This window comes from Aspergillus pseudotamarii (genome assembly GCF_009193445.1).
Source record: "Aspergillus pseudotamarii strain CBS 117625 unplaced genomic scaffold BDV38scaffold_103, whole genome shotgun sequence".
In the NCBI taxonomy this organism is placed as follows: Eukaryota; Fungi; Ascomycota; class Eurotiomycetes; order Eurotiales; family Aspergillaceae; genus Aspergillus; species Aspergillus pseudotamarii.
The window spans coordinates 63,812-86,331 of NW_022475117.1; the positions used below are offsets into that span (position 1 = coordinate 63,812).

General features: G+C 49.6%; 10 protein-coding genes across 10 annotated transcripts in view; 5 read left to right on the top strand and 5 right to left on the bottom strand.

Moving 5' to 3' along the window:
* BDV38DRAFT_288513 (BTB/POZ domain-containing protein) overlaps positions 1-930 on the top strand; it is a gene marked incomplete at both ends in the record, with an annotated part of 1,960 nt that extends 1,030 nt beyond the window's left edge. Inside the window, 2 exons of the mRNA XM_032061049.1 lie at positions 7-513; positions 563-930. Of these exons, the coding sequence (XP_031907704.1) occupies positions 7-513; positions 563-930 (875 nt within the window). The remainder of the gene's footprint in view (positions 1-6; positions 514-562) is intronic.
* A 1,165-nt stretch (positions 931-2,095) lies between these two features.
* Positions 2,096-4,430, bottom strand: BDV38DRAFT_14756 (uncharacterized protein). Its single transcript, XM_032051567.1, has 2 exons — positions 3,339-4,430; positions 2,096-3,237 (listed from the first exon to the last, which is right to left on the bottom strand). The coding sequence occupies exons 1-2, from the start codon at positions 3,879-3,881 to the stop codon at positions 2,437-2,439; spliced, it is 1,344 nt and encodes a 447-aa protein (XP_031907705.1). The 5' UTR covers positions 3,882-4,430; the 3' UTR covers positions 2,096-2,436.
* Positions 4,431-5,136: 706 nt separating this feature from the next.
* Positions 5,137-5,906, top strand: BDV38DRAFT_288515 (tubby C-terminal-like domain-containing protein; the record flags this gene model as incomplete). Its single annotated transcript, XM_032061050.1, has 2 exons — positions 5,137-5,799; positions 5,853-5,906. The coding sequence occupies 2 exons, from the start codon at positions 5,137-5,139 to the stop codon at positions 5,904-5,906; spliced, it is 717 nt and encodes a 238-aa protein (XP_031907706.1).
* Positions 5,907-8,176: 2,270 nt separating this feature from the next.
* Positions 8,177-10,305, top strand: BDV38DRAFT_288516 (putative MFS peptide transporter; the record flags this gene model as incomplete). The annotated part of the gene is made up of 7 exons (XM_032061051.1): positions 8,177-8,426; positions 8,475-8,588; positions 8,647-8,869; positions 8,921-9,292; positions 9,348-9,502; positions 9,555-9,986; positions 10,058-10,305. The coding sequence occupies 7 exons, from the start codon at positions 8,177-8,179 to the stop codon at positions 10,303-10,305; spliced, it is 1,794 nt and encodes a 597-aa protein (XP_031907707.1).
* Positions 10,306-10,761: 456 nt separating this feature from the next.
* Positions 10,762-11,660, bottom strand: BDV38DRAFT_288517 (HIG1 domain-containing protein; the record flags this gene model as incomplete). Its single annotated transcript, XM_032061052.1, has 2 exons — positions 10,762-11,515; positions 11,620-11,660. 2 exons carry the CDS (start codon positions 11,658-11,660, stop codon positions 10,762-10,764), a joined length of 795 nt encoding a protein of 264 aa, XP_031907708.1.
* A 633-nt stretch (positions 11,661-12,293) lies between these two features.
* BDV38DRAFT_263898 (transcription factor SPN1) lies at positions 12,294-14,141 on the bottom strand. The gene is made up of 4 exons (XM_032056234.1): positions 13,389-14,141; positions 13,238-13,320; positions 12,690-13,168; positions 12,294-12,624 (listed from the first exon to the last, which is right to left on the bottom strand). Exons 1-4 carry the CDS (start codon positions 13,861-13,863, stop codon positions 12,378-12,380), a joined length of 1,284 nt encoding a protein of 427 aa, XP_031907709.1. The 5' UTR covers positions 13,864-14,141; the 3' UTR covers positions 12,294-12,377.
* A 263-nt stretch (positions 14,142-14,404) lies between these two features.
* BDV38DRAFT_288519 (uncharacterized protein) lies at positions 14,405-14,794 on the top strand (the record flags this gene model as incomplete). The annotated part of the gene is made up of 4 exons (XM_032061053.1): positions 14,405-14,417; positions 14,506-14,537; positions 14,612-14,678; positions 14,757-14,794. The coding sequence occupies 4 exons, from the start codon at positions 14,405-14,407 to the stop codon at positions 14,792-14,794; spliced, it is 150 nt and encodes a 49-aa protein (XP_031907710.1).
* Positions 14,795-15,034: 240 nt separating this feature from the next.
* On the bottom strand, positions 15,035-16,818 carry BDV38DRAFT_263904 (putative nucleoporin). The gene is made up of 3 exons (XM_032056235.1): positions 15,995-16,818; positions 15,282-15,937; positions 15,035-15,226 (listed from the first exon to the last, which is right to left on the bottom strand). The coding sequence occupies exons 1-3, from the start codon at positions 16,701-16,703 to the stop codon at positions 15,119-15,121; spliced, it is 1,473 nt and encodes a 490-aa protein (XP_031907711.1). The 5' UTR covers positions 16,704-16,818; the 3' UTR covers positions 15,035-15,118.
* Positions 16,819-17,242: 424 nt separating this feature from the next.
* Positions 17,243-18,203, top strand: BDV38DRAFT_263909 (coiled-coil-helix-coiled-coil-helix domain-containing protein). The gene is made up of 4 exons (XM_032056236.1): positions 17,243-17,337; positions 17,437-17,664; positions 17,785-17,917; positions 17,987-18,203. Exons 1-4 carry the CDS (start codon positions 17,318-17,320, stop codon positions 18,083-18,085), a joined length of 480 nt encoding a protein of 159 aa, XP_031907712.1. The 5' UTR covers positions 17,243-17,317; the 3' UTR covers positions 18,086-18,203.
* A 218-nt stretch (positions 18,204-18,421) lies between these two features.
* BDV38DRAFT_275801 (putative GABA permease) lies at positions 18,422-22,469 on the bottom strand (the record flags this gene model as incomplete). Its single annotated transcript, XM_032058087.1, has 7 exons — positions 18,422-19,328; positions 19,426-19,498; positions 19,561-19,674; positions 20,666-20,669; positions 20,835-21,669; positions 21,735-22,295; positions 22,366-22,469. 7 exons carry the CDS (start codon positions 22,467-22,469, stop codon positions 18,422-18,424), a joined length of 2,598 nt encoding a protein of 865 aa, XP_031907713.1.
* Between the last annotated feature and the right edge of the window lie 51 nt (positions 22,470-22,520).

Genomic DNA, 22,520 nt, shown 5'->3' on the forward strand with positions numbered 1-22,520 from the left:
TCCAAGAGCCTGTCCAAGAGCCTGTCCAAGAACCCCTGGATGAGAATTATTTCAGCATCCAAGTCTCCGCAAAGCATCTAATTCTTGCGTCCCCCGTTTTCAAGAAAATACTTACCGGTGGATGGAAGGAGAGTGTTACGTATCTGCAAAAAGGCACAGTCGAGATTACTGCAGAAGGCTGGGATCTCGAAGCACTTTTGATTCTCCTTCGTGCTATTCATGGCCAACAATACCAAGTCCCACGAAAGCTAACTCTTGCAATGCTTGCCAATGTCGCGGTCCTAGCTGACTACTATGACTGCAAGGAAGCTGTGTATATTTGGTCAACTATATGGATCGACGCTCTGGAGGAAAAGATTCCCAAAACATATTCCGAGGATCTATTTCGGTGGTTATGGGTCTCTTGGGCTTTCCAACTGCCAGATCAGTTCAAAGAATCAACGTCGACTGTTATGTCTTGGGGTGACAGGTGGATTAACGGTCTGGGATTCCCAATCCCTGTTAGAGTTATGGGTAAGGGTAGACAGATCGTCAAGGTGTTATATCTCTAACGTGATCACAGAAGCAATGAATAAATTCAGAGAGGAGGCCATTAATAACCTGGTCACACTCCTTTATGACAGACGCGAGGCACTCCTAAGCGGTACTCGAGGTTGTTGCTTTGAGTGCAGCTCAATCATGTATGGAGCACTTACAAAGGAGATGCGGTCAGTCGACCTACTTTTGCCGAGACCTAAAGCACCATTTCCAGGTTTGAATCACAAAGCCTTAGTGCAGAAGATACAGTCATTCACGGTGCCACAGTGGACCTTGCCGTCTTCCGGTTATCGCACCTACTGTCACAGTTGTGCTAACTCGTCCTTTGAAACCCTCCTTGGGACGTTGAATGATCTTATTCAAGGCCTTGACCTACATAGTCTTATTCCTTGATACGAGGGCGCCTTTCAGTTGCTCCATGTTACCAATGCTTTCCCTTTAGCAAAATAAATGGTATCATTTTGGTTCGGTCACTGGCTGGTGTCGCAGGAATTTCCGTAGAATATAGAAGTTAATTATTTCCTAGTACTAATTCAGAATATATTATGCGCCTGCATTCAGTCACCCTCCCTCTCAGATACACACTTAGCGACAACAAAGCCAACTATGCAATACAAAGGGTATCTTAATGGTGGCCCCATACTACAACGCGGAAGTGGGCCCTGAAGGGAGAGCCATAACGTGTTAGGACAAGATCGTCTCTGTGGAGAGCATGAATTACCCGAAAAAGCATTTGATCGATCTTCGACATCATGAGTGGGTCGGGGTACAAGAATTCTTTGGAGAAGTGGGTACTGCCATGAGGTGAAATACGACCTTTTATCCCGTTCCAACACAAAACTCTGTAAATTAGTGGTCTGCCAGCCTCAAATACTGCAGGTCATAGTTATTCAGACAACCACCGTTCATATCAATCGGATTCTCGGTTATTGATGTTAGTGTGTCCAACCGCTTAGGGCTTGGAAAGGTCTATGTAGTTAACGAGAAACCTGCACTATTTCCCTGTAGGCGATGAGAACAATGACGCGACTCTGAGTTCAGTGCCCGTGCCCGGACAAGTTGATCGCGATTCCATCAGGGTCTGTTGGGGGTGATCGACAGCTTAGTGTATGTGCCAAGGGACCCGAATGTGGTGCAGCCTGCTACCATAACCAATTAAATATGGACAGCCCGGCTGGTTACGACCATTTCCTACGTGGCCCTCGGCATGAACCATAGTCAGTAGTCATGCAAGGGGGTAAATTGTCGGATATGGTTTTCGCAAGACGCCTGCGAAGTAACTTCTAACGATTATGATTCTTGGCATCATGACGAGAAGGTGGTGTAAGCTATGCTGAGGCTCTATTGACGTTCCATAGTCTAATCAGCTTGAGTCTAGACTCTGAAGCAAAGCAAGAAGTATCTGAAGTATATACAGCGATGGATGAGGGTAATGTACACAAAGAATGATGCATCTATAAGGACGTCGTCTAAAAAAAAATAAAAAAGAAATAAAAAAAAAGAAAGAAAGAAAGAAAGAAAGAAAAGCAAAGAAAAAGAGGTCAGCTGGGTGCAACCGATAAGCCCTAGGCCGAAGTCACTCCTCCGTTCACCCTTGTTGCCAAATGGTACGGAGACGGATTGACCAGATCGTATGAATAGGTAGACTTAGGTTATACCTCATGCAGTATGACAGTCACTACCCGCTTATATCGATTGTCTTGACCTGGTCACCGCCCACTGAAACATCCTTTGGCAGCTTGATAGATCCAGTGCAGTCGAGTATAATATCCCGTCGACTGCCATGGGGTTTTCTGTGACCTAATAGTGACCATTCCGGCATTTGCTATTGCGGAAGCCTTGCGGTTTGATCATGAGCGATTTTGAGAGTTCATGCATGGACAGCCGAGTCTATCACGGTCACGGCCGACACATGTTAACCAGACTTTTCGCGCGTGGCACGTTAATTCCCGAGGTTTTGCCTTCAGCCCGTTCTCCTGGTACCATCCAGTTGCTGATATGGCAGAGCCGCTTCTCGGACTCCCAGGTCCAAGCCAGACACGACTTTGCGTAGTTGTGGCAAATCTGAATACACTTCTGTGCTGTTGGGACGTCATTGACAGTCATGGTTGACTCATCCAAGCCTCCAACGTGGTCCCAGTTCTTCCGGCCTGACTCGAGGATCGGCGAGTCGAGAGAAGGGCCACCGTAGATATCCCACAAGTCGATCCAAAGAAGAACTTCATCTGTATGCTGGAACCTCCGACCGACGTTGATCATTTCTGACGGGGTTAAACTGTGGAAAGAGAGGATCGGCGCGCACAAACGGTCCTCGGTAACTCTTATGGCTCGAGGTGGGCCCCCATTGAAAAAGATGACGTATCGTTCGTCGAGATAGATACCTAATTTGAGCAAAGTTGTCGCGAGAAGTTTATCGCCCCACGTTTCTTCGAGGGATTCCAGATGGGCCGAGGTAACTACATCGTGGTGCGAGAAAAGCAAACGCATTGTGGCTTGGGATAGGACCACGGAGGATCCCCCATGTGCAAAACGACCTTTGTAGTCACCTACCGCGTTGCCAACATAAAAGGGTACTTCAGGATCAAGATGTTCTAGTAGCAGCTTGAGGGCGGGCTGCATGAGATACGTATCGTCGTCTGCCATAATGTACCACTTTTTATCTGGCATCTGGTTATAGCATAATTCGAGGCCAGAGATAAACTACTGCATGTCAGCCTCCCAGGTCAATTAACGAGGTACCACATTGATGCAAGCCACAGCAACACGGAACGAAAGTTTCTCTAACCATCGGGGCTAGGTACCTTTAGAGCGTCCAGCTCCCACCCGAATGACTTCGATAGTTCCTTTGCGATTTCCGTGTCCCCGTTGGAGATAGCGGCGCTTAAGTTAGAATGTTTCATCAGTCGTGGATGCGTTAGTTCTGCAGACAAGTATCCTTTTTCCAACATCCAAGCCACAAGGTCAAAAACTGGTAGGCGCCGGCCATTGTAGCTAAAAAGCTGTCCTGAAGGTGTGGCGAAATCACCAACAAGGAGGAGGTTGTTGAATCTATCCTGCTCGTGAGCTTCTAACCAAGCAGCGATGCGATCCTTTGTCCCAAATCCAGATTTCATCAACACAGCAACATCGTCCGATAGCACCACCGGAAAAGTAGACCGTTCCGAGAACCACCAGCGGCCTCCCAGGTAAGAAGTGAAGGCGGTACCAAAAGCTTTAACATTGAAGCGAACCGATAGTCGGATAGGGTGGTCGTAAGGGAGAACTATGCACAGCAGGAGCACGAGTGCTATAAGGTATAGGAGTACCCGCATGGGGCGAGACACACATTGCCGCCATATTTTCATACCGATGGACTTCAGGGATGAAGTGACATGAAGTGGAGATAGGGACAAGTCAAGCAGCAGAACTGGGCGTTGATACCTACTCAAGTCGTAGTAGGACTGACTGCTCCTAGCACTAGCACTAGCACTAGCGAACAGCTGACTACACAGGCAGTGAAGGGTTGGATGCCTTAGGTAGTGAGAAAACACAGCCAATCGTTATGACATAAGAGATGAGTGGGTGGTTGGTTAGTTAACATGGAAGAGCTAGAAGAAAAATAGATTAAAAAAGGCTTAAAAAAAGAGAGAGACAGTCGCCCCCACTCGGATCTCCATGGAGGGGAATTTGGGAACAAGTCAAAGGGTCAAACGATGGATTGCAATTTGAGACATTCCAACTGTTTTCGCGTTAGCATTGTTGCAAGCGTCTTGGCTTCCCTCAGCCTCTCCGCTTCTATTTCTGGCTTTCTGCTGTCTTGTATAAATCCATGTTTATCATCCTAATGGGTTGTCTGTGGTAGAAGCATCCAAAGAAAATTTTGTCTGAAGAAGAAAAACAAAAGGGCCCAAGATCGACAAAAAGGAAGGCAAAACCACCCGCTAATCCGGGAACACACGTTGGTTTGGGTTTAGGACTAGTCCCGAGTGGGTCAGGGCAATGGATCGGTCACGGGGTTTTGTGGCTGGGCTGGGCATGGGAGGCTGCGAGTATGTATGGTTTGCACTGCCGTTCTAAAATGACACCGCCATCTCTTGAGAACCAGCAATCATTCCGCTTTGAGGTAGGTTCCAAGCCCTTACATACATACATATATATATACTGATAGGTCAAAGTGACACAGCGCTTATGAGTCAAGTAGCCTGATTGGAAACCGTGTAAGCTTATCCTGCAAGTATTTCTGCACTGTGTCAAATTGAGGCGTAACTCCGAATCTATCATCTTTAGTAGGAGGCCATATCACAACCGAAAGGTCTTGGCAAGTCATGTATCGCATTCCAGACCACTTGTCTGGGCCGGTATTCTTAGTACCTGGAAAGTAGGTCAGACCATGGATGCTCTGATTGGTGGGCCCCTTCCAAACTTGATGGGGAATCCCTTTCTACCACCTATGAAGTCATCGGGAGGCGCCGGGCTGTGCGCGCGAGTGACTTAAATGGGCTTATCACATCTAACCTGGAACTCTCCGCTTGATTATAAACAAAGCTGCTTTCCCCGCAATCGCAGCACCTCATAACGCAGGGCAGTCCAATTCCCCCCCCTCCAACGGCCAGCAGCACAATGTCCACCACCTACGTCCTACCACCCCTGCAAGCTCCGTTGGCTACCGGATGCTCTCCCCGGATTCGCAGAGTTCTGAAAGCTCCCGAGCGCCCGATCGCTCTTCGAAGAGAATATATCACCGAAGCTAAAGCCCTCCTCACCTTTCGACCCCAGGGGGACCCGAAATCTGCCATTGGTTATAGTATCCAAGATGATGACGGTATAGTCCTATTCACAGCCTCCGGTCGGAAATTCAACGATCGCCCTTGCCGGGAATTTAGAGATGCCTCGGGGCTCCCTTTATTCGAGATCTACCGAAAATCCTTTAGGAACTCCTGGTCGATCTCGCTGCCGGGGAGTAGTAGTGCGAAAATAGCCACTATCAGTCCGCGGCGAACGTCTGGTATGTCTGGTTGGGGGAATTTCACCATCACGTTCGATAATGCAGCGGCCTTCGAATCCAAGCGTAAGGAGGATAAGGAGCTCTCCCTAGAGGTCCAGAGCCGTGGGAATGTCTTAGCATTATATGATATTGTGGATGGTGATAGGAAGGTAGCAGAAGTGCGCGAGAGTATACAGCACAACGAGAAACTGGCCTTGATGAAGCGCTTTCCTAGTTCTAAGCATGGCTATCGACCAGTCCTGGATATCATTATAACTGCGCACGTCGATCAATCACTAGTATGTAATTTGCCCCAAATGAGCGTTAGCAAATCAGCTGACTGTGTTTCCAGATTGCGGCTGTTGCAGTTATTATATCCGACACGGTTTTCTCCGCGAATGTTTGATCAATGACCTGATGACAACGGGAATTGGAGACCAGAATAACTCTGTGGAACTTCCTCCTTATTATATGGGTGCTACCGCCTTAAGGAGTCCGAAGAACCGCGCGTGCAAGGCGGCTACATCACCGGCTATTGGCTCAACGCCTACACCTGCCCAACCTGGCGGGACTCATTAACCGTGACGACCTGGATTTACTGATGCTTTCTCGTATCTACTACTATATAAGTACGTTGGTTAGCTCCGTCTGTAACTTTCCTATCATTTGCCTACACGAATGAGAGTTACTGCGTGAGATGAATGTAAATAGTTGGCTCACTGAATGAATAATGACTGATATGACCAGCATGCTACTCAAGACTTTTGTTTTCTTTTTCATATGGGCTATAGTGCCATGCTTACTCAGGCTAACCATATATAGGGCACCCGGAAATTTCAAAGAACGTCGTGAAGCCAAGATACTGTGTTCTGTCTCTTCAACTGAGAAGTTTACTGGACTAGAGACGTGTGGTCATATTCAGTTTCCATTTGAAAAATCACCTAGTAACCTCAATACTACGTTCACATATGAGACCATATAAAGAGTCGGCTCCTATTAAGTCTGGCTTTAAGCATAGAATTGGCATGTGACGCGCTACAGCACAGATATCTATGGAAAGAAGAGCGGGAGGACAAAGATAAATACAAGGCAAGCCACCACTAGGGTACCTCCGAAATAACTGGGGACATCAATGAGAGCAACCTTGTTGCCAGACATGTTTTCTTAGCTCCGCTAGGTTTCCTTCGTTGACATTTCTTCCGCGGTGTACTGCTGATACATACGTATCTTATGCTATTCATCGTATAGTAAATACTAGTACCCTAATGCTTAACCATCCAATCGGACAATTTTGTCAATACGCTAGCCTCTTATAGGTAACCTTGGCTTGCCCTTTGTGAAGATTGTTCCCGTTTTTGATATGATAAGTTTGATGGCCTACAAGGTGTGCTTTAGTGCAATCGTAGTATGTATGATGGAGTTTCAATTGGCCCCCTCGAGTGTTTCTTGTGCCTCCTCCCTAAACAATTGTCCATTTATGTCATTCCAAATAATTACAGTGATTTCAAAGCGTATAATAAGACTTCCTCATAAACGTATTGGTAGCTCGGCAGATAATTGTCAACAAGGGTCTTCAAGTCTAATGGGTACTAAGCTTATTGTATCATCCGATGTAACAAACTCAGGTGCGTGGCATATTCTCTGTTGTAATGGAATACCTGTGTTCTGTCTCTTGGAAATGTCTTATATATCTAGAATCATTTTCCACGACAGTTCGGGATGGATTTGGCTAATCCCACGCAGGTGATCAGTCCACAGGTCAGGTTGAGTAGGAGCATTCACTGATATAGTCTCAAATCAAGATCTACCCCATGATTGACCGCTTTTCTCACCGTGTCACCTAGAAACCAAAGATGCTGGCCCATACACTCCCTTGCAATGCCACAAATAAACAATGTCTCTGTCGAGGCTAAAACTTGTGGTGTTAATTTATCGATCGGCACAAGATGACTAGATAAGAACTTTTACAAGACTTTCAAAGGCTTTTCTTTCACTCTAGGAATAGGGATATTCGGAGGAACCTGTCCATTTGTATCGTTACTCGGCCACAAACATCTCTCAGCGTGCGGAGAAACTTTGGACTGAGCATAATTCATCGTTAACCAGAGTATCAGCGCGTAAACGGGTCTGGCTTCCCGTTCACCAAAGTTCGTTACCTTTAAAAAAAAAAAAAAAAAAAAAAAGAATGCACCCAACCGTCAGGTCACGGGTAGTCCTGGTATCTAGTATTCTCAATGGCCACAGCTATATCGGATGATAGACCACATCGTATACCAACTTCAGGTATAACACAAAAGTGGTAACAGGCACTAGTATTCTGTCCCATCCAAGACCATTCGTAGAGAATATTGGCCGAGCCCTGGAATTGGATTTTTTTTTTCTCCAATGAGATTCAAGATGCGCGTCTGGCGAGAGTGAATTTCTATATAAAAGTTTAATCAGGGCAAGCACGAGACTGGCTGCCATCTCCCCCAGGCACTTGACCCATTCCTCTGTCTCCTCTCTTTATCTTCTCTCTTTATTGTGTTCTATCCCTCGTTCGCCCAAAACTTCCCCTCTCCGACTCTTGAGCCTCTCGCTTGGTAAGTTGTCTATCATCCCATGTTATTATACCTTCCTGGAGCGTCCTCATCTTCTGATTAGTAGTGTCCATCCGTTCCAGATCCTGTCACAACTATGAGTGACCCCACTAGCTGCGGAAAACCTGGTATGCGGGCACATGAGACACTTAAAGCTCCTCTCCTAGAGCAAGAGACTACCGTGATGTCGGCGGCCCCCTCTCTGGATCATGATAGCTGCGCAACCCCCACAGGAGAAGAACTGGAGTCTCTCCGTCGCGTCGCTGGAAGCGTTCGATGGACTGCATATACCATCGCCTTTGTTGAGCTGTGCGAACGGTTCTCCTACTATGGAACCACTGCTGTTTGTATGTAACCTTTTCATTCGCACGAGATATGAGAATGACATTCCCCAGTTGTCAACTTTATCCAGCAGCCTCTCCCGCAAAACTCGAGCACTGGTGCCGGCCATGCAGGACAGTCAGGAGCTCTAGGCATGGGCCAGAGAGTCTCCACAGGCCTAACTACTCGTAAGCTTCCCAATCACAAAGCCCCTTATTTGCGGAAGAAATACTCTGACAATTGAAGTCAATGTTTTCTGGTGTTACGTGACGCCTATTGTCGGTGCCTGGGTGGCCGACGAGTTCTGGGGCCGCTTGAAGACCATCCAAGTTGCCATCGCCTTTGCCATGGTTGGACATATTGTCTTGATCATCGCATCTCTTCCCCAGGTGATTGCGCATCCCAGTGGTGCGTTAGGTTGCTTCATAGTCGGTCTGGTACTCTTTGGAATTGGTGTGGGAGGTTTCAAGTATAGTTGCTTCTCTTCCGACTGTTAATTCCTTGAATAACAAATTAATAGATCAAACATTGCCCCTCTAATCGCAGAACAGCACAAAGAAACCCGACACTATATCAAGATACTCCCAAAGACCGGAGAACGTGTCATTGTGGACCCGGCTCAGACAATCACCCGGATCTTCCTGTATTTCTACTTCATGATCAACGTTGGCTCCTTGCTTGGACAGATTGTCATGGTGTACGCGGAGAAATATGTTGGATTTTGGCTCTCATTCGTCCTTCCCACCATCATGTTCGCCATCTGCCCACTCGTGCTCTACATCTGCCGCAAGAATTATGAGGTTACTCCCCCAACTGGGTCAGTGGTAGGGAAGGCGTTCAAGCTTTGGGTATTCGCGCTCAAGGGGAGGTGGTCTTGGAATCCCATCCGATTGTTAGTCCAACTCTTCACTTCCCACTAACCAGCTTAGCTGATACTTTGCAAACAGTGTCCAGAACTGTCGAGCGAGCGACTTCTGGGAGAACGTAAAGCCGAGCAAAGTACAGAGGAAGCCAGTGTGGATGACATTTGACGACAAATGGGTGGGCGAGGTACGCAGAGCCATCAAGGCATGCGCCGTCTTCCTCTGGTACCCACTCTACTGTACGAATCGCGGCCCCAGGGTTTCCAAATATATCTGTCTAACCAAGCTTAGGGCTGGCCTATGGACAAATGACCAACAACCTCACCTCCCAAGCAGCCACCATGGAGCTTAACGGCGTCCCAAATGATATCATCATGAACCTAAATCCGCTGTCTCTAATCATTTTCATACCTCTCATGGACCAGTTTATCTATCCTGGGATCCAGCGACTGGGCGTCCGGTTTACCCCTCTGAAGCGAATGTACGCGGGCTACATGCTCGCGGCGATATCCATGGTATCTGCCACCGTGATACAGCACTATATCTATAAAACGGGCAGATGTGGCAAGTATCCGGGCGAAAAGAGCTGCAAGACTCCTGCGCCTATCAATGTCTGGGTACAAGCTGTGCCGTACATATTGATCGCTTTTTCAGAGATCTTTACCTTGATTACTGGATACGAGTATGCATTCACCAAGGCGCCGAAGAATATGAAGAGCTTAGGTATGTACTATATAGTATCTGCCGCTTATTCAATTGTTTCCTGCATCTACTAATCTAGATCTAACCGATAGTACAATCTATCTACCTCTTCATGAATGCCATTTCATCTGCCGTTCAACAAGGACTAACTCCTCTATCCACTGACCCTCTTCTCGTGTGGAACTATGGTTTCGTCGCTGTTCTTTCGTTTATCGGGGGAAACCTGTTTTGGATCACGCACCGCAAGCTGGATAAGGAAGAGGATGAGCTCAACAGACTCGAGGCGTCTTCGTACTTGGGCCGCGGGTCACGCGCTCGGAATGAAAAGATTGATGTCTAGCAATCGCAGGATCTTTGCCTACGGAGTATGGCGTCCAGGTACGGTGTTCATGGGGATGTACTTAATATGCACTGCGAACATGAGAAACCATATGGTGTTTGTTAACGGAAGATGTCAGTGCACCGGTATGCACATGACAGATTGAAGAACACAAGAGGATTATTTGACATTCCAGGAGCTCACATAGTGAACAAGACATGACGAGGCATCAATTGTAGAGGAGATTCATAGAATACAGTACAACCAGTGTACACACAGCCGCTGCAGCACCATGTGAGCCACCCAGCAGAGAAACAATCAACAATCAACGCCCTGCGCCGCCCAGACGAAAAAGAGAATCACAAAAGAATCTATAAACCCAAAACAAAAAAGACTTTTCAGTCCCCGCAAAACAATGAAGATCCCCCAAACGCTTCAACCAAAGACACAAAGCCAAGAAGAGCCAACCACAACGGATCACTGCTGCTCCTTCTTCTCCTCCTTGACCTCCTTAACCTCCTTAGCGTGCTGCTGCTGCTGCTGACCCTCCTTATGCAACTCCGGATGTTCCCAAACACTCTGATGTTTCTTCTTCAACCTCTCCTCCTCAGCAGCAACCATATCCTTCCACAAATCGCCCTCGCCCTCATTCTGTTGCTGATGCTGCCTGACAGGCTCTTCCGCAATAACCTGACCCTTACCCGCAGCCTCCTGCTCCTCCAACTTCTTCTTCAAAATCCCCTTCCCCTTCTTCTGATCACTAATCTCAAACGCCGCAGAAGCCACCAACACCGCCAGCGTCAATCCCTGGGCATACACACGCGCCTGGACAATCTTCTGCTGTCCACTGAGATACGGGTTACGTCCCACAAGGACAAAACTCCCAATCATCGACGCCACCCACGTCGCCGTGACAATCGTATATTTCTCCTTCCGGGCCCACGCCAACGACCGCTCCATGAAACTCATCCCCTGCAGCGACTCCTCCCGCAATCGCTGCTCGCGGTTCTGGTACCATTGCTGGTCGGCGTTGCGCTCGGCTTCGAAGTTCCGGGATGAGTTGTCGGCCGCGATGATGCCCACGAAGGTTCCGGAGGAGGTCACCAGGAAGGCTTTCATAGGGAGTGTGAGGTTCCGGATTGTGTGGTAGCGGCGGGACGCGGCCATGACTCCGGCGTAACCGCCTATTAAACCGAGGACGGTACCGATTGAACCGCCTTTTAGGACTGCTCTGTTTTTTTTACATTTTGGTTAGTTGGTTGTTTGGGAGATTGGGTAGGGGAGAGTTGTATAATTGGGGTTGGATATATGGGGTGGTGGGTGGTGTGGTCTTACCTGTAGTGAGCATCTTCTTCTTCCTTGGTGAGGAGCTTCATTTTGTTGTGTGTTGTGTTTGTAGTTTGTGGGAGATGTATTAATATCAAACAATTAATATATGTATAGTATCGTTGATATATCGTCAATCGAAGAAAATAGAAGACGATCTAGAAAATCGGAATGGAAATTGAAGAGAAGCAGCTATGGCGCAACGGCGGCGAGGATTTAAATAGAGAAGCGCACGAAAACGAACAGAGTCGGCGATTGAGCAAAGGCCGTGACGTACCGATGAAAAGCAATTTAGGTGTTCGGGGTCTGCCGGGCAAAGCTCGGAAGGCATGGCTGGTGCAGCGAACTAAACTCTTTACGTGCACATGACGCCAGACTTCTCGCGCGAGAAGAGTCTGAGTCAGCCGTTGCGGGTAATTTTGTGGCTTTCCGGATGGCATGATTGGCAGGTTACCCCTACCGACTTCGGTATGGTCTTCCGGGAATTATTCTCCTTCATTTTATGTAAGTATTGTGTGTGTTCTAGACTAACTAGTTATGGACTATGATTTTAATATCAATCCCATGACGCCGGCACCCGAACCGTAGGTAACACTTTGCGATACAATCGGATAAAAAAACATAAGAAAATGTGATCGGCAAGACGAGAAGAAAAAAAAAAAAAAAAAAAAAAAAAAAAAAAAAAAAAAAAGAGAGAAGAAAAATAAAACAGAGAAAATAGGAGCAACCATGTGGCAACAAGAATATCGACGAAAATGAAAGCAACCCTATCGACGCGATCCCTTCGACGCCGCAATCTGTCGGGCACGCATCTTTCGGAATCGATCCTCTCCACTGGCACCCAGTGGCCGTGCGAACTTGCTCTCCTGCACCATCGTCGGACGAGGAACGACAGTATAGCTGGTATGTGTGATCTCGGCGCGGGCACGGTTCGCCAGACGAGGAGGAAGCAGTTCGCGAGCGCGAGCTTCCGCCGCAGTGGCCTGAGCCGATTGCGTAGTACGCTGGACTTTTCTATACAACCTAGAGTTAGTTTCTGATACAGGTCCACCAAATTTGGGGGATGTGGGGAGACAAACCGAGGATCGAATTCCGCTTCCTGGTAGACTCGCTTGGAGTAATCATCGCTGCGCTGGAGGATCGGGCGCGTCCATTCAGCAAGCAGACGCTCAGCCATACGTTTGATACCGGCTTCGGGACGTTTGCTCCGGGTGTAGAACACAATCACCTTGCCGATTCCACTCGCAACAAGCGCTTCCTTGTTGATCGGAAGCTTAGCCAGCGAGGTCATCAAATCACGCTGGATATTGTAGGCCGGCAGCGAGCCGTCATCCAAAGGCTCCAGGAAGAACTTGACCGCCTCAAGCAGGTTGATTTCAGGGTCAACCAAGCTGTTGACATATTGGTTGCGATTAAGTAGAGAGACCACCTCGGGCAGCATCTTCAACTTATGCATAGCGGGCTTGCCCTCCCGACGACTGATAGCATCCATCTGAGCAGCATGGGTCATGCGCTTGCGCATATCCTCAATCTCGGCATCGGCCATTTGTTCCAGATCCTAGCAATATCAATTAGCACCCAGCCACACACAGTAAACCCAGAAAATGACATCAAGCATAAAACATACAATCCCATCTGCCTTGCGAAAACGCCTCTTAGTAGGCTTCTTGAGCGCCTCATCCATAGCACGATCCAAAGCCCGACGACGACCTGCTCCAGTTAGTCCCCAACAGCCATTACCCCCGAGCCCAAAGCAAGGGAAAAGAAAGAAAACATACGAGTAGCAGGATCCAACGTCTCATCATCCTCAGGGGTCGGCTCCCTCCTCTTCCTCTCCCTCTTCTTCGCCTTGCCCTCACCATCATCATCACCAGCCTCCTCCAAATCCCTCATCCTCCGACTCTTCTTCTCCCTGCGCCCCTCCCTCTTGCGTGTCGACCGCTCCCCATCCTCAGTCCTCTTCCGCTTATGCCGTCCAATCAGCTTCAGATTATCCTCATCAATCGCCAACTGCGGCCGGTCCTCGACGTCCACATTCTCCGGATCAAAGTCCTCGAACTGCGCCTCGTCTACCTCCGACAGAATCGACTCGTCATCGGACCCGTTATCCTTCTCTTCTTCTGCGTCCTCGTCGGCATCCACGTCGGCAGCGGGTGTTTCCTCCACGCCCTGAGATTCGTCATCACCGGCGCCGGGTGTAGGCGCTTGAACGGGGTCTTCCTCGACCGGCTTAATCTCAGGACTGGCGGACATGTTGGCTCAGTTTTGTGTGGGTGTGTAGGGGGGCGTGGGTATGTTTTGTAGAAAGCAGGATAGGTCGATCGCGCAAGGCGCTCGCTTCCGTTGCTATTGCGACGGGAAAGAAACAAGATAGATTGATATCTTCTTGAGATACTGATTGGTTACTTTCTTTCCTTCCTTTTTCACTTTCTCTCGGTAAATACCATCGATACGAAGAAATGTAATCAAGAAAGAAAGGAAAAGAGAAGCAAGATGGAAAGAAAAAGAAAAAGGGAAAATAAATAATTAAAAATCCAAACTCGCGCTTCAGACAAGAAACTGTAGTGACGACGGGACTTAGAAAGGTTAAGTAAGTAAAGAAGAGTTGACCGCAGAAATTCCGCCTCCGCGTGATGGTCCGTGCGTTGGGCAGAATCGGAGCCTCTTTTAACTCATCATATTCATTCATCATCACTTTTTAGCGTACCCAACTTGCCGTCATTATCATTTGTCTTCAACTTACCGATTCCCTAATTAATTACTTTTTTTTTTAAAAAAAACAGAAAAGTACAAGATGTTCGCTCCCGGTATGTTTTATTTCCTAGGGGTTTTCTTTTTTTTTATTTATTTGGGAGTTTCTGGGATGGTTGGGCTAATACTGTGTCTGTGGTTTAGGTCAGGAAACGCTCTCGAAGGAGCAGATTAGAGTATGGATCCTTTGGTTTTTGTTTGATGTTATAATGATCATAGGTTGAATGTAAATGCTGATGCTATGGGACAGGCTGGTGAGGAGGAGGCTCAGCAGACCATCCGCTCTGCCATTACCGGTGGAATCCTTCTGTATCTCTGTGAGTTTGGTTTTCTCTCTTTCGGTCTTCTTGTCGTGTTGCTGGAGAGAATTCGACGAAGCTAACAAGTGCACCTAGCTCCCTTCGCTATCGATTTCGTCAAGAAGTTCCTTTAAGCGATCCATAATTCGTACGGTCTACGGTATGACGGGGATTCATTAGACGGCGTCACTTTGTCTGTTTGCTCCTGCCTAGCCAACGGCAGAGATGTATTATTATTGTACATTCGGGTTATCATTGCGGAAAGTATAGAATGAAGATGGGGAAATGACAAAGTGTTGGTTTTTTGGGTTTTTCTTTTCTTCTTATCTAAGGGGGTTCCGAATCGGATCACAATTGCAAGATTACCAGCTCCTATAACTCCTTGCTCCCGGACATTCAACCTAAGCCATGTATTCCCCCCGAGTGTCAAGATCAATCATAGCGTAGCGACCACAAGGCTAGTGATCGACCCGGCCTTGGAGCTTCTCCGCCTCATCAAAGTCTTTCCTCACGGACTCCAGTTCCTTCTGCAGGTGCTTGATCTGGGTATGATAGTCATCCAAAATCTACATGTTGTTAGTAGGGATCAGATAAGAAGTGATTGGGAGGTTTGGTGCTCACCTTCTTAGCAGTCTTCATAGTCTGTTCATCCAATTCGTCATCCGCCTGGGCAGCGGCACCCGGACCGGCCTTCTCCATCTCCAGCTGCAGGCGTTTCGAGTGTTCCCGGATCGCCAGCATTCGGGCCCAGATCTCTTCTTCACGTCCATTCAAGGAGGGGTCGAAGACGGAGCGTTCCAGCAGGGCGAGTTTCTTCTTCAGCTCCTCCTCGGCGTCGTCCATCGCGTAGCCCCGGTTGCGTAGGACCTGGGTCTTGGCCGCAAGCGCTAGACACCGCTTGCTCAGGACAAGGTGCTTCCGCCGGCAGTCGGCTATCCTGACGGAGATCTTAAGGTCGTGACGAGAGAGCAATTCAGTGAGACAGTTGTTGATCTCGTGGAGGCGGGTTTGCATCATCGTAAGGAAATCCTTTTGTCTCTGAGCTCTCTTGCCCAGCTCGAAGAAGCCCCTCACAATCACAGGCACATAGCCAGGTGCGGGCCGCTTGCGCAAAGCTTCCTCCCATTTCGATTCGTCGTCATCCGGGCCGGGTTGGTAGAAAGGTGCCGCCTCTTCACCGACATGGTTGTACAAGTATGCTCGAAACGGAGAATTGCGGCTGGCAGTGTCCCACTTATCCTTGACGATCGCGATCTGTGTCGGAACAGTCCGGTGTACTACGAGCGTCAGCGCAATGCATCTCCCACAATAAACCAAGTAAAAATAAAACTAACCTCCAGTGACGGCGCGACCAGGCGACCAAAGGCTCGACCCCGGCTGTTGCACAGACTGGCCCAATTGAGGCTGTTGTTGTTGCTGCGGCTGGCCCTGCGGCTGTTGACCTCCTAGTAGGGTGCCTCCAAATAAACTCTGCTGCTGCTGCGGTTGCTGTTGTGTCTGACCCAATCCTCCTCCGAAAAGACCACCGCCCTGTTGCGGCGCTTGTTGCTGCTGTGTCGTCTGTCCCAGTGTACCTCCAAACAGACTGCCCTGGGGCTTCTGCTGACCCAACGCACCCCCGAACAACCCACCGCCCGACTGTTGCTGCGGCTGCTGTTGCTGTGTCGACTGGCCCAATCCCCCAAAGAGTCCACCAGCGGGCTTCTGCTGGGTGGCAGTATTCCCGAAAAGTCCGCCCGTCTGCGGCTGGTTCTGTGTCGTAGTGTTGCCGAAGAGACCACCGGTCTGCTGAGGCTGCGATGGCGCCGTCGATGATCCGAACAGACCACCACCGCCAGTAGCACCTCCTGTCGCGCCCTGGTTCTGTGTCTGTCCAAAGAGACCGCCGCTACTCTGCTGAGTTCCGGTTCCGGGAGTATTCGAACCGAAAAGGCCTCCGCCAGTGGCAGCGCCGCCAAAGGGGCTGGGCTTATTCGCGGTCGTCGAAGACCCAAACAGTCCGCCGGACGGCTGGGTCTGAGTCTGATTTCCAAAGAGAGACATTACGGTATGTAGCGGAGTGCGAGTCAGGAAAATGTCAAGCGAATAGTTCGACGAAAGGTGGCGTGTCCAATATCAACACTCAAAAGTAAATAAAATAGAGAAAAAAAATAAAAATAAATAAAAAAAAAACCAAAGCTCCGCACCAAGCGTCTTACTCTTCAAACAGGAAAGTCGGTCGATAGAGAATCGCAGATTGTCACCGTCCAGCGCGAATGCAAACTCAGTGTCGGTCCAATATCTCAGAACCGCACGCTGCAGCAAAGCAGCAACTTCGTAAAGAGTCGGGGTGCAGAACCACTGCAATTGAAACTGACGACTGCATTCAATTCACTCGTTCAACTTGTCTCGGGAGCTGGTTTGTTTTTCGCCGTGTCACGTGAGACAGCTACAGCAAGCAACATGGTTCTCCTGCCTAAGGCATGGGAAAGTATGACCGCCTCGGATGCGGGATCAGACACCTCAGGCAGATATATTACATAACTTACCCCAACGGACCAATGACAGACAAGCAAAAACCGACCTCCAAACTCCAGCATCACCCGGACTCGTCCATCAAGGCCCTCCTCTCTATACGGTCTCCCAATTCCCCCAATTCACGCTTACGACTAGACAAAATGGCGGCCCGAGAACCTCAGTATGTCTTTTTCTTTTCTACAACGGCCCCAATTGACTACCGCTACCGGTCGTTTCCGTGTACAATTCGAACGAGACGCTAATGCGGTTTCCATGATAGGTTCAACCAACAGGTCCTGGTGGACACCACGCCCATGCCGGCGGACATTCCCAGTGTCCAGGAAGTCGGCGCGACCTCGGCACCCCTGACCAGTGCGGCGTACTTTATCGGCGACAGGTGCAAGGCCTTCAATGATGACTACATGAAGTGCAAGCAGGAGGCCAACGGAAGGGGGGAGTTCGAGTGTCTGAAGGAGGGCCGGAAGGTGACGAGATGTGCTGCTTCCGTGTATGTTTCTTCCTTCTGTGCGCGTTCTGTTTGCAGGTCTCCGGGGGAGGCGGAGGTGGTGGTGTGATGAGAGAGAGGGAGAGAGAGAGAGAGAGAGGGTCGGTTGCTAATTGCATGCAGTATCAAAGATATCAACACCCACTGCCTGAAACAGTTCACCGCGCACTGGGAGTGTCTGGAGAACAACAACCATAATCTGTGGGAATGCCGGAAGCCCGAGATGGAGCTGAACAAGTGTGTCTTTGACAAGCTGGTTGGTCTCTCCCCGTGTTGAATCTCGGTTCTATGTGGCCGGTGGTTTTGGCTAATGGATTCATTGCAGGGCCTCAAGAAGACGATCCCCGGTGCTCCCGAGGGCCAGACCCCGGTTCATCTGCGTCCCAAGCAGATTTATGCTCAGTTCCCTGGTCCTCAGTATTAGGTTTTGTTTTATGTCTGGTCTGGTCGGGTCTGGTTTGTGGACTGTTTGTATGTGTACATATTAGCATAGGAATTGAGTGTCCTGGTTTCTCGGTATAGAGGTGTCGTGTCTACATCTTCGAAATGGGTATTTGAAGGACTTGAGTTCTGTGGCAATTGCAACGCGACTTCTATGCTAGAATACAGTGAAGCCTTGACTCTAACCAACACCAATCCAACCTCCTGACCTTGACATGGCATGACAAAGGAAAATAAACAACGAAAGACAAGGGAATCTAAGCAGGATATATGAAAGAATATGTACTCGAAGAGAAAGCAAACGAACGACAGCCACCCACTAAGGGCATTTATGTACCTTGGACACCCGTCGAAGCCCTTTCAACTTCGACAGCCGCGTCTTCACCTCCGCCCATCCGACCTTGAGCTTACTCTCCAGGCGGCGGTCCCCGCGCAGCCGCATCCAGATCAACATCATCCCCAGGATCGCCAGGTCCCAAATGACCTGGCGAAGCGTGACCCAGACGAGCCATTTCAGCCACGCCCAGACCGTATTCCGCCGCCGATGAGCCACCGCGCGGGCTTCCATCTGCTCCCGGACCGCGGCAATCTCAGCGGTCATTTTCGTCAAGGCCTGCTCGACTCGCCGCCGCCATCGCCGACTATCGACATCCGGGGGTTTCTTGGGGCCAGTCCGCCCACGACCGCGTAGTACGGCCTCATCCGCGTCCTGTTCACTCCCATCCTCAGTGGCATTGTTATAAGAGCCATCATCATTGTCATGATCATTATCATCTTCGTCAAGAGTATCCTGTGCCTCCGCATACTCCTCCTCCTCCTCTTCCTCCTCTTCCTCATCCTGCACACGATCCCCATGGGACCCGCGCCGCCGCTGAAACACCTCCTCGGGTTGACTAACAGGACTAAGCACTCGTAACCGCGAATCCCCGCGCGCCGTAGCAATCAAATGCTCATAGTCGGAACGAGCCAAGCGACCTCCGATACTGGCATAGCTCGGCTGCGAGTGCGACAACGGCGGCGCAACCGCCTGCACAGGACTACCACTGGACGCCGACGACGCGGAAGTATTGATCTTAACCTGATCCCAGACGAACTCAAGTTCCGAAACCAACTCCCTAGCCTCCGGCGTCTGCGAAGCATAGCGATGCATCGTCTCGATCAGCGTCGAGATATATCGACGTTTCGCCTCGGTGCGGGATAACCCCCGTTGCGCGAACCATGCATCCCTAGCCATTTGATTCAGTATTATGTTCCGGCCCCCGGGATTTGCGACCAAAAACAAAAGAAAAAAGAAAAGAAAAGAAAGGGGGGGGAAAGACATACCACTTCTCACACTCCGCATACACATCCGCCGTATTCCCGACCGGTCGATCCATCACCCCCTCCACGTCACCCTCTGATTTCCCCTCTCCGTCAGTATAATCCCCTGTCCGAGGTGGAAGAAGGGTAAATCCATACCCATGCTTTGTTTATACAAGCCATAGAGCTTCAATCGCTCGGACGCGGGTGGCCGGGCGGTACCGGTTCGGGGGATGCGTTTCACGGTGTTGAGGGCGTGGACGAAGACTCGATCTGTACCAGTACAAACAAACATCAATATCAATGTCATCCATAAACCAAAAGTTCAAATTCCCCAGAAAATAAACAGGAAAAGGAAACATACCCACAGAGTCCGACATGGTGCAAAGGCCGATGTACGTACTAGTCCTCGCTTCATCAGAGCAAAAGAATCAGACCCCAGATAAGCACCGTCATGGATAACGATAGATAAAAAGCCCCCGTTTTCTCCCCCCAACTAAACTTTCCAAAACAAACGAACGTCACGAAGAAAGAAAAAAAAAAAAAAAAAAAAAGAAAGGAAATATATATATAATTAGACAACCCTTTTTCACGCACCGAATTGGGTCCCGAAAAGTACAATACAAAAACCAACCAACACACAAGAACAGAAGAAGAAGAAGAAGAAGTAGTTCAACTTGGGAGGTGGTTGAGCCTCGAAGGTCGACAAGCTTTCCCCGGATTTCCGGCCAGCCACAAAACCAGAAAGAAGGCGAATTGAGCGAGGTTGGTCAATTAATTGAGGAATGCCGGAATTGTGATCGTGTTCCCCCTTTTTTTTTTTCTGCTTGTTCTTTTGGGAGAGGACCTGTTGTCAGGAGGGGAGGGGGAGGGAGAGTAAAGTAAGTCGGTCGTTTGGTTAGGTCCAGTAGTTCCTCCGTAATGAGCAGTAGATTCGGTGGTGACCGTCGACCTTTGACTGGCTGGAAAAGTAACCGCGGCTCTCGGAGGTCGTTTGACACCTTGTGCCTGGGGCATGCAATGACTGTGATTGTTACCCCAAGGCGGATACTTATCGATCAGACCATATATCTTCGATTCGATCGATTGAATTTTTATTGACTGTCATACTTTTTACATTCTCGATGGATGTACCATTGTTCCTATTGAGATATTCTTATGGTTTTTTTGTTGGTTGATTATATATTGATTGATTGATTTCCGGGAGTATTTTCCATCGACATAAGAGTCATCTCAAATATACATGTGAAAGACTATAAAAAACCGAACTATACATGATCATTTCATCGATCGTAATTTAAAAGAAAAAAAAAATATGAAAAATGAAAACAAGGGGTGAAGAAGCATAATTCCAATCACTTCTTCTCACCCATAGCAGCAGCAGCATCATCGGGATAGATATTTTCGGCATCAACAGCCTTCCCCGGAATGACGTCGGCCATATCGTCGCCCGTGACAGGCGGGCCCGTGAAATGTTTCCTGGCATACACAACATACCAAGTGATGCTAATCGCCGCAAAGCCAGCAAAGACCACGCTCGCATAATTCATACTCGACGCATCGACCGGCAACGAAACGGGCATACAGAAGAGGACCACGGCCAGAACGATCCAGCAGACGGTGACGATATTGATAGCGTAACCGAAGCGACCCAGCGAAAAGGTAGATTCTTTGACGGCCTGGCGGCCGCGAATCACGCTGATGAGGATGGGGACCCCGTAGGAGGTGGAGAGGCAGATGGTGGCGACGCCGGTGAAGGAGTTGAAGGCGGCCGTGGACCCAAAGTAGATCAGACCCAGCAGGCAGTCGACCACGGTGGAGAGGAGGATGGCGTAGACCGGCACGTCGAGGCGGTCGTTGACCTTGCGCCAGATGCGGAATCCGGGGATGGCTCCGTCGCGGGCGAAGGCGTAGGTGCATCGACTGGCGGCCGTGAGGGCTCCGATTCCGGCGAACATGAGGATGCCTAGAATCAGGAAGAGAAGACCGAAGCCCCCTCCGGCCGATCCCGTGACGGTTTTGAAGACCAGGCCGATGGGTTGGCCGCTGGCGACGTTGAGGAGGGTCTTGACGTCGGGCAGAACGAAGAGGATGGGGACGAGGTAGACGACGCCGGTGATGCCGGCGGCGACGACGGAGAGGACAATCGCTTTGGGGACCTCGCGGTGTGGGTTCTGCACCTCTTCGCACATGGCGGCTACCATGCCGTACCCCGTGAGGGTATAGGCAGCCTGAAGGAGGCCGACGAAGAAAGCCCATCCCGATGGCCTGTGAAGTCGTCAGGATGACTTCCAAAGTCCAGAGCCAACAAAAAAGGGGGGGAGAACGCCTACCATCCGCTCTGCGATGCATCATAATGACCAAAGACATACGCACCGTCGTTGCGATGGTCCGCCATGGTCAGAAGCGTAACCAAGATGATGACCACACTCGCCGCTGTCCAAAAGATGCACACTTTATTGATAATATCCAGCCATCGGGAGAAGAAGATATTGACCATCGCACAGAACCAAATCACCGCCCAAAACATGAGGATCGTCTGCCAGGCATTGGCCACGAAATCTTCCTTCCACAGCGAGATGGCACTCAGAATCAGCTGTCCCCCGGAGAAGGTGATGCTCAGGGTGACCGTCCAGTTTCCCACCAGTGTCAACCAGCCATCCACGAACGACATCATCGGGGCCCATTCCTTCGTCGACAGCATGGCGCTCCAGTAGTAGACACCTCCGGCGGTCGGGTACACGGCGCAGATTTCGGCGAGGGAGGCGGCGATACCGATGGAGATTAAGGTGACGAGGACCCAGCCCCAGATGATGCTAACGCATTGGCCGTCGGTGAGCGTGATGTACAGGGTGGTACTGAGCCCAAAAGGGGCGGCCATGATGGCGAAGGAGCTGAGAAATCGTGTTAGTTGGTATTGATCGCAGAGAAACATATTCAGAGTACCCTCCGGTGATCACATACAGTCCGAGGATACTCAGCATACTCAAGTTGCGCGGCAATTCACTCTTGTAGCCCATCCTGGCCAACGCCGCATCGGCGTTGGCATCGGCGGAGCCTTGACGCATGGTTGTAGGAATTAAGAGCTCTGAAATACGGGGCAGATATGGAAGGAATCC